The 10,601-nt window shown below is 33.7% G+C and overlaps 1 protein-coding gene across 1 annotated transcript in view; it reads left to right on the top strand.

Moving 5' to 3' along the window:
- Nucleotides 1–2,041: 2,041 nt before the first annotated feature.
- Nucleotides 2,042–10,601, top strand: part of LOC118183897 (caprin-1-like) — a 49,926-nt gene continuing 41,366 nt past the window's right edge. The window contains exon 1 of the mRNA XM_035353506.2: nucleotides 2,042–2,212. Coding sequence (XP_035209397.1) covers nucleotides 2,099–2,212 — 114 coding nt within the window. The 5' untranslated portion in view covers nucleotides 2,042–2,098. The remainder of the gene's footprint in view (nucleotides 2,213–10,601) is intronic.

Here is a 10,601-nt window from a genome sequence, read left to right as displayed (position 1 = left end):
GGTCCCCAAATATTCAGAAAATATTTTAAATTTAAATAAAACTTTAAGCGATTTCTATTTTTAATTATAGCAAAGTATATTTGCATTAAATTAAACCACAGGAAATAATTTATAAAATCACAATACTAGCTTGGGGAGCAAGCGTGCTGAGGTCAAAGAAAAGTCTCTGGAAAAGAAAGACCTTTTTACTGGGCAGGTGCATGTATTGTTTAGTAATAAAATAACTCTGTGGTTTCAAAACTCCTTATCTATATCTGGGTAAAAATAAACATTCCTATTTGAGAAGCAAGCAAACGCCATTGTGAAGAGTAGTGGTTTCAAGGCACGAACGAGCCTCTAGAGCATTGTGAGCATGCTCTAGTGGGACAGTGGTTGCGTCCTGAAACCACAAAGAAAATGCCATACATATAAAGGTTTTTTTAATATATGCAGTTAATTATTCCTATTTTTTATTGTTTGTGATAGAAATCAGGATGTGCGATGAATAACTTATAAAATTTAAAGTTATTTATATTAATAAAAGGAAGTTATTTTGTCTCACTGAAAACGAATTATAAAAGGCATCCGATTTCAAGTACTAAGACCTAAAATATGTATGATTCTGCGGTCATTTTGCGTTAATTGGAGGTAAAAGATCAGTAATCAATCGATTTTCACTCAAAAATTTCGCAAAGAAGAGGAGGAAATTGGTGGTTTCAGGGAGCGACCACCGCGCGTCAAAGGGTCATCCTATGTCGAAGACTAAGTAGCGAATTCTCGCTATGTCTGTTATAAATACTGTAGATGAAATGATTTAAATAACCTTTTTATTTAAATCTTAAATTAAAACAGATGAAACCGTGCTGGCAAATCACCACCACTTGCGGCTACGTAACAGAAAATAAGAATGTAGCAATTCAATAATAAATTAAGCAATTCTGATAACTGGCTCCTTACCTTAACTAACGCAAAATCGACTGCATACAGCAAAGCCGAGCCAAGAATTATCGGCATAAACTGAAAGGTGTCGAACACCGAACTAGACAGTTAATTTTAAACTCGGCAGCATAAACATCGGAACTAAGTCCGCTACTATTCTTTTCAATGATACAGGGAATGGAAACCTTTTTCTTGCATCGAGTCCTTTTAAAGCAATTTTTTTTTTCTGTCGACTTATTCGATAGACAAAAATCGATATTTTCGTCTATAATATAGTATAATATTCAGTTTTTTATAACGTTTCGGGAAAAAATACTTTATTAGACTTATATTTTATTATTAGACCAAAGGAACAGTTTGCGCAGTTAATTTCGTTTTGGCATTTCGCACTGGTTCACTACAAATGGCGTTTCACTTTTTAAGTTCTTGCCACCAAATAGTAGATTCCCGCATTATATTTAAAGAAATTAAGTAGTGAAAATTTTGCATGAATGTACGTAGAGACATCAAATTTTGAATAACGTAATCCTCTACTCGAATATAGGCATATGGAAGACCAAATTTGGAATTTTGGAGTTTGTTTTATTATCTATTTCAAATCTCGCAAAACTTAAAAGAATTTTTAATAACAGACTCGATGCAAAGGGAGCAATGGCAACACTGTACGGGGAATAAATATATCTCCAGCGCGTGATACTGTGTATCGGAAATTCTAAAGATATGCTCTTTTTAAATTATTTTGTGATATTACTGTTGAGCTGAATTTTATGGTTTATGTGAGAAGAATATGACGTTTAATAAATAAAGGTAACACACAAAATGTTAAAAAAAATGTCCGATTGGTCATATAAAATCTGAAAGCTTTCAGATTTTTTTTTTTTTTTTCCTTTACTAAAAACAATTTGAAAAACTTCTTTCGAAACAAGCAAATTTAAAAGTAGACAATCAGCAATGTATATAAACAAAAATAAATAAAATCATATTGCTAATACTTAGTATTTGATATTTGCAGGTAAAACTGGAAAACACAAGCTTATTAAGTTTCTATTCCAATCATCTGCCAATAAATCGTAACTCTTTTGTTTTGGGGAATGGCAACAGTAACGTAAAATGTGGTTTTTCTCTCTGGGACTTACGATCATAACAACGATCTGTCTAGTTGCATCTTACTGTTAGGAGAATGCCGTCCGCTGCTGCTAAAGTCGAGAAAGTAGCCTCTTCTGAGGCTAATGATCCTTTAAAGTTAGTTGTCAATATGCTTGAGAAGAAAATGAGGAATTTGGAGAAACGAAAGGTATGGTAAAATATTGTATAGTATCAATTCTGTTTGTTATTTACACTACGCATATCTGAGTTGATAGAAAAATGTGTTAGGCTTACGTAAAGCATTGTTTTGTAAGACTGATAGAGATTGATTATTGCACTATTTAATTAAACATAAAAGTTAATGAATATTTGAGTATAATACAGAATCTCATTATATAAAATCAAAGTTAGGCATTGTTGCATTTCTTTATCTTTACCAAATATGGCGGAGGTGCTATTGATTGCTAATAGCGTGTCTTTTGAAGTTGTTATAGTTAGGTAATTCTCCTTACTTTATTCGAGTTATTTTTTACTTTTTTCAGTCCTTTTTATGAAAAAGGATGCATAATTCGAAATTGATTCAACTTTTCCCTATTGCTGTGTAACGAAAGATCATCATCAGGCATTTATTCAAGTTTCAACTTGAAATCAGAAAGCTTTTGTGTTGGGTGTTGTTTATGGTATGCTTGAAAATACACGTGGTGATTTCACTGTTTTAGAGGAATAAGTGTAACTATTTAAAATTCTTAAATTTTAAACCTTGTTTGCAGTTTATTTTATTAATGTTGATGTATAGTTATGGATTTACTTTTAATGTTATGTACAGAAACATCATCAGCTGATGTTCAATTCAAAATCAAAGCTTAGGTTTTTGATTAGGATGTTATGTACCGTTTACTCAAAAATGCTCGAGGTAGTTTCTGAGTTTTTGAGGAATAATTGTAACTAATTGAAATTCATAATTTTTTATATTGAAACTTAGCTTTTTGTTTATATATTGTTATTTTGTTCTGCAACTCTGCCCCATAGCAGAATTATACCCCAAACGCACATGGTAATTTTCGCTTTCTCTGAGAAATAAAAAATTCTTAAATATTTAGTAGTGTTTATGAAGATTTAGTAAAATTTAATTATGCACCTTTTTTATTTATAGTTTATTTTCTTATTTTTATTTAAGATAAGACCATAATCATAAGACCTGAAAGTTTACATAACGAATGTGCAGCATGATATATACTGTTAGTGGTGTGTAATTAACTTGACAACTTGTCTAATGTGTAGTGTGAGATTAAAAAATTAGTGGATGGACTTGTTGTAATATGTTTTAACTATTTTAAATTCTCCTGGGTACTGTTATTGACCAAAGTGTTGAATCAATTTGATCTGCTGGTTTGGTAGTAGTGCTAAAAGACTGATATTCTTGTGTATTTTTTTAATGAAATTTATGCTGTGTTGTTTATAAATATATTCAATAAAATTACAGTCGTTTTTTACAGATTAGAGCAAAATTATGTATATTATCATTACAGCAAAATTATGTATATTATCTTTAATATCAATCAGTAATTTAAATGCGTTAAGTAAAGCGCTAGGATTTTCTCAACTTAAGAGACATTAAATTCAAACATAAATGTATCAAAGTATACCTTGTTATTAAGACACAATAACATGCCGAATAAATACTAATTCAGAAGTCAAGCAACAAAAATCAGCGTTATATTTTCAAAATTTTTACAGCTGATTTTTGTTGTTTGACTTAGTATACCTTGTTAGTTATTGAAATTGTTGTTCATTACGGAGTTAAAGATGCTATAATTTAGAAACAGTGAATATTTATGTGAATTTTTGGTGATAGTTCTTATGTAGTACAGATGAATGAGTGTATTTTTTGGGTACTGTTCCATTTTGAGAATCATAAAAAATTGCAGCGAAAATGTATGCGCAAAAGCGCCAAATCTAGCAAATGCGTCCATTCAACAGCGCGAAAAATCTAGCGTACGAGCTTATTTCAGATTGCGTAAGTTTATATGGTTCTATATTTCTCAAGACACCATTGAAATACTAGTTTAATTTTTCAATCCTTTTTTGATTTTAAATTCTTTTTTGATATCCTGTGGATTTAACAATTTGGGAATTGCCCGTGATGAAAAGTGTGCAATAGAATTTTGGGTAAAGTGCAGAATCGCCCACTGCTTGACACGTTTTTAAGAATTGCACAGACTCGGTATCCATGTACACATCGACCGGTTGATCTTTGGATTATGGTAACTTGATGATTTTTTGGCGAAAATTTGGCGACCAACTCTGCTACAGCAACCCTCTATTTTTTTTCGCCGCCATTTTTTCTTCACGAAGTAAAGACATGTTTCTTTTCTTTTTATATACTGAACACTTTTTCCAACAATTTACTAGCCGAATTACACTTATGCTAGAAATAGGGGGGGGGGCGTAACAGCGCGCAATGAACTAGAAGTTGATCTGTCAGCACTATCCTTATCTTCAGGCCAGATGTTTTTATTTTATTTGGCTTATAATTCCTTACTAAATGTAGTATTTCATCTCGATGTACTCGATCTTTGATATGATTTAAATCAAACTCCTCGTCATTATCAATATCACGAATATAAATAAAATAATTTTCTCGTTGCAATTATCTAATTTCTGCTATGCGTAATGTATGCTTTACGCATGCGTGCATTGAAAGAAATGTTTAATAAAGTAAACAAATAAATATGAAGGGTTTTTTTTTTTGTAAATTTTTATACCCTTTAGATCATAACTGCTCTTTATTTCATAAATTACACCTTCAGAATTTATGATATGCTGTTTCATGGCATTAAAAACTAGGGTACTTAACTTGGACAATCCTTTTAGTAGAAATTGCCAAAGTTTCAAAAGATGCACAACTCTGGTAACCATGTACATAAAAATAATGCATGACAAATATCCAGTTTCCAAAGTCGCAGTTATCATACTGTGTGTTCTTTTTGGGTACTTGCATTTTATTGCAATCACCTTGGTGCTGTTTGTCGAATTTTAGAGAAAAAAGAGCAGTTGCTTTTCATTGTAAAGAATTATGCACATAAATATTTTAACATTTCAACTGTATATTTTTTAAAAAAACAGTCGGGACACTTGATTTCAAATCTGATTTGGTTATGGAAGAAATTTCATAGCGATCGCTTTGATTGGAAGCATTGTTCATTTAGCAACTTTGCCTTAAAATACTGTATTCGTGCAATTTCAAGCATACATTTTAAAAGTGAGTTTAACCCTTTCAGGACGGGCGTCTCATATACGCATTCCCTAAGAACGTCTCTTACAGCCATGCATCCCATCCACGCATCGCTAGAGACTGCATTCAAAGGGTGGGTGATGCGTATACGCATTTTAAGCTGGAATGTTTTTCTGAACGCCACTAGAGGGCATTCTATGTCCATTACTTTTGAAATGAACACAATTTTAGGTTCCTGACCTTGAGTTTGATATATTTTGTCTGACTTTAGTATTTTACTCATCAACTATTGCGAGGGCGGGGGGGAGCGAAAGCGTAAACAGATGTGAGCTCTTTAAATCGCCGTGCGCTAATGTAGATATTCGCGTGTCTGATTTGTATCCAATTTCTTTTTTAATTCTATTTTTTCCTCTACTATATACAGTCTTTCAGGGTTACTAGACAGCCTAGTCAGTTTTGCATTGACTTCAGATATATTTCCATTTTTTCTCTTTTTATTTCTGAAAGTCTTGCCTCTTGTCTATTATGGCGCGAAGGCTTGTTTATCAGAGGAAGAATAACCTCATATGGTTAATGAACCATTTACTAACGCAGATAAGAGTGATGATTCTTTGTCTAAAGTGATACTTTTTCTAAGAGTTAGAAAGTGATGCTTCTCCGTGCTTCGAGATTTACCACACTCAGTCTTCGGTTAATCTATGGATTATGGTAACTTGGCGAAAATTTGGCGACCAACCCTGCTACAGTAGCCTGCTAGTTTTTGTTTGGACGCCATTTTGTTTTTCACAAAGTAGTCCTTTTTTTTTTTTTTTTACTCAACATTTTTTTCCAACAATCTGCTAGCCGAATTACGCTTATGATAGAACCTTTATGGAACAAAAGTGCTTAATCATGACGAAGATTAGGTGCGAAATTGGGAGAAAGTGCAGAATCGCAAATTGCTTGCCGCGTTTTTAAGAATTCCACATACACGGTACCCATGTACATGTCAACCTATTTTCACTTAAAAAAAACATCCCAGAATTGCACAAAAATGGCATTGCCCACATTCTTGACTCTATCCATGTATACTGCTAAAGTCCTAGCTAGTAACCTTTATCGCCTTGTCAAAATGTCGCCAAACTACCTGTTACCATATTCCAAAGATTAGCCCAGTCTTCATTTTAAATTTTGTTACTTCTTACTGTAAATAGGCTTTATTGTGTTCTTTTATTAATTTTAGACTGTATTGATGGATTTTATCAATGAAAACTTTGGAATAATTTGAATAGTGCTTCTGAAAATTATTTTACAAGATAAGGACATTTTTAAGTATATTTTCATGTAAAATAAAGAAAAAAAACGTTATTAAGTGCTAATTTTAACATATATAAGAGCTCAAGTAATAATCTAAAATGATACCAAAAATTACGAGGTTAGAATTGAAACTTTTTTTTTTTTCTTGATTTTTTTTATAAAATTAGGCTTAGCAATGCAAAACCTCCGTCCTGTACGGTGACTGCATTCGATTCCCTTCCGTACCGCACGAGCATCTTAAACAAAAGTGCGCCGTTGCAAAAAGATTAAGAAAAAGAATAGCTCTTTATTCATAAAACTGATGAAGAACAGAATACAACAAAAAGACGTATATGCGTGTTAACACAACCTCCTAAGTTGCCAAATTTTCAGATATATGTGAAACTGTCACTGCCACATGCTGCAGGTTTTTAATTTTAACAAAAAGTGTCACCATTTGTGCATTCTTTTTGTTGTATTTTAAGTTCCAATGGTTTTTATAGGCGAATAATGATAGTCTTAATTTAATTTTAAAATGTGCACTGGTAGGACTTGCTTGCAGTAAAAGAAAGTGGGTTAAAATTTCTCCAGGAATGCAGTATATTGCTGCAAAATTGCAAAAAAAAATTCTTTTAATCTCTTCTTAAACAATAGCCGGGAATTTTCCTTGAAAATAAAAGAAACAAAATCCTGAATGTGAGTAAGTTTATTGATTGGTTTCAGTATAAATATATAATTAAAACATAAAATATGTGTGTAAAAAAAATTAGGATGCACAGCGAGAAAAGACACAAATACACACATGTCCATAAATTAAGGTTAATGCAAAATCATGCAAAGGAAGAGTTAGAAGCAAAACAAATTTCACTTATTTGTAAAGCTTATTTATTAAACAAAAGGTAAAGAGCAAAAAAAAAGATGCTATATGTTTGATATTATTTAAAAAATTAGCAATTTTTTTCTCTCTGGAGCAAATAAAAAAAAAAAAAAACCTGTTTACAAAAAAACAATATTACATGGTTGGTATGATTTTTAATACATTGTATGTCTCCCAGACGATGCAATACAGTCCGTACAATGCCTAGGCATGCTGAGTATCAAATTATCGATCTGATCTTGGGGGATATTACACCACTCAAAACGTAATGCTCTCCGAAGTTCCGGTAGACATATCAGATTATCGATCAGATCTTGGGGGATATGACACCACTTAAAACGCAATGCTCTCCGAAGTTCCGGTAGACATGTAGGAGGAGGTTGACGGGCTGCAACTCGTCGGCCAAGCATGTCCCACACATGCTCTACTGGATTCAAGTCCAGTGAGAATGCTGGCCAGTCCATACGGGTGATATCCTCCGATTGAAGGCATTCGTTTATGATGTTTGCACGGTAAGGACGTGCGTTGTCATCCATAAACACAAATTGTGCACCCATGCCGCCCCGAAACAAACGTACATGTTGTTCCAGAATGACGTTCCGATAGATTTGGCTTGTCATGGTTCCGATTTGAACATGCAGGTCAGTTCTGGAACCCAGCATAATTCCACACAAAACGAGCACTCCTGCTCCACCGTAACGGTGTCGTTCAATGATGTTTTCTTGGTGGTAACGGGTACCTGGAGCTCTCCATATGAAAGTCTGGCGAGAATCAGACTGCAAGCTAAACCTGGACTCATTGGAAAACATCACACAAGCCCACTGTTGCGGTGTTCACAATGCACGCTCTCTCTACTCCGGGCTAATCGCAGGTGACAGTGAGTTGCAGTAAGTGGAACGCATCTGACAGATCTACGAGCATATAGACCAATCTGTTCTAAGCGTCTGTACACGGTCTGCCTTGAAATTGTCGTACCAGTGGCTGAAGAGAGCTGACGAGACAGGTCTAAGGCTGTGCTCCGCCTGTTTCTTTTGGCAGTAACTGCCAAATACCGGTCCTCATTCAGCGTTCTAACTCTGGGGCGATATGTGCTGTAACGTCTACTCACATTACCATCATCTTGGAATCGTTGCCAAAGCCTGGAGATGACACTCTGGGCAATTCCAAGTTCATCTGATACTTCCAGTTCGGTACGCACACATTCAAGATGGCCGATAATTCTACCACGTAAAAAATCATCCAAATGCATCCTTTGTGTGATAACTATTCGGTTATTGCACTGAAATGCTTATAAAGCGCCTGCAAATAATTTTACTTCTTTGCCTGTATTCCTTATATATCACTCTCTTACACTCTCATCATTGTGACGTACCATCGGTGTCATCTGGTTACTTTCTGAAATTTTCATATGATTCTTGAAGATGTGTGTAGTGATTTTACAGGTGATATATTTATTTTTAGAGTTCGATTTCCGCATGGCTCTGAATTATCCTTAATTTATGGACATGAGTGTACTTTTTTAATCATGCTCAGTGGTTACAGATGGTGCAGGATTTATAGTGTAGATAGACGGGCAGAACCTGCATACAAATGTAGCTGTAAATGCAACATTTGTTCCTGGATAAAGTAAGTCTTGAGACACATAATCATATATCATTATTATGTGTGCAACATGTACTCCACATTTTTAGAAGCATAGCAAATCTTAAAAACAATGCATTATGGATAGAAATGAGTGATGCATTCAGAAGCAGAATGTAAAAGTACGTGGACAGTGAAAATAAAATCAGGGGCAGCCTGACTCTCGCAATACCAGGGCTAAATATGTGAAATTCATTGTAAGTACTCAGTGAATATTAAATAAAAATTTTATTAATCATTGAACTTTTTTTTTTAATTTTTGGGACGGTAATCCTAGGGGTGGCGATTCTAGGAAAGTACGCGGGCAAGCTGGGAACGAACCTGAGAGAGTCACTGCATATGATACAGATTATTTCGAATTGGCACAACTTCGGTAGATATATTATAAGTATATACTATTTTGGGGACAGAAAGGGATTTAGGGCTACCAAATTAAAATGAAGATTAAAAGGGATCATAGTAAATTCAAATTTGAAGTATGCTCTTCACATATTTTTTGTATGTATATAAACTAATTTTTACCTATTTTAATTCATCATACTTTTTCTCCTGTAAAAAGTCACCAAGGTAATAGCTGCAATATATAAATACAGAAAATTCTTCCATGAAGTGACCAGCTTATCATTATCATTATAAAAGATGAAAAAATTTCTTGTAGATTAATGATTGTAATATAGCATGTAAAGTCTCTGATGTATGATATATTTTTGTGAAAAGTTTCTAAGGGAAACAGGCTTGTACTTGCATTACATGTGTTACTGTACGTACACACATAAGAATTGTGTGCACATAAACATATTCAATCCCTTTGGCCACTGGACAATTTTACAAATGAGTTTTCTGTCAAAATATCCAGTGTCCGATGTTGAAATAAATAATCGCTGCAATTAATAAATAACCGCAAGTTGAAGCATATTACTTTATGTTGTACTTTTAATGGCAGTCATCTTTTTTTTTTTTTTAATCATTCTGTTGTAGTTAAAATTTACTCTACAGTACGCCTTGGCGAATTGTCTCTTTTTTTGATGCCAAGATCACAGCCAGGAAGGATTGGCTCCAATTTCAAGATGGTGCCGATCCTTCCGCTCGCTACACAAAACCAAAACATACATATTCAAAGACTTACACAAACTCTGTCTATGTGCACATCGACCTATTTTAACTTGGAAAAAATCGGAGAATTTCACAAACTAGGCATTCCGTACTGTCTTAAATTTGTCCATGTACACATCAATCTATTTTCACTTAAACAAAATCAGGAAGTTAAAACTATCATGTTAACCAGAAAAAATTTGCCGCTGTTTTAACACACAGAGATGAACAAGTAACCAAAAATACACAAACAGAGAGTAAAAAATAACCCAAAATAAGTATTTCCTAACATAAAAACATTAAACAACAAATCTTTTAACAAAAATTAACGCACAGAGACGAATAAATAAATGAAACTTCAATTTTTTACCATAACTTTTTTCACTGGTGTACGTTCATGCTCTCCTCCTTCATCCTGCACGTAAGGAATTCAATTAAATTTGTGGTTGCTTCGTCTCATCCGCTATGGCGGACAAG

The sequence above is a fragment of the Stegodyphus dumicola genome, chromosome 8, assembly GCF_044657685.1.
Source record: "Stegodyphus dumicola isolate Sdum_Otavi_A_Nest chromosome 8, ASM4465768v1".
NCBI classification, from domain to species: Eukaryota; Metazoa; Arthropoda; class Arachnida; order Araneae; family Eresidae; genus Stegodyphus; species Stegodyphus dumicola.
This window is presented reverse-complemented; position numbering and strand designations above follow the sequence as displayed.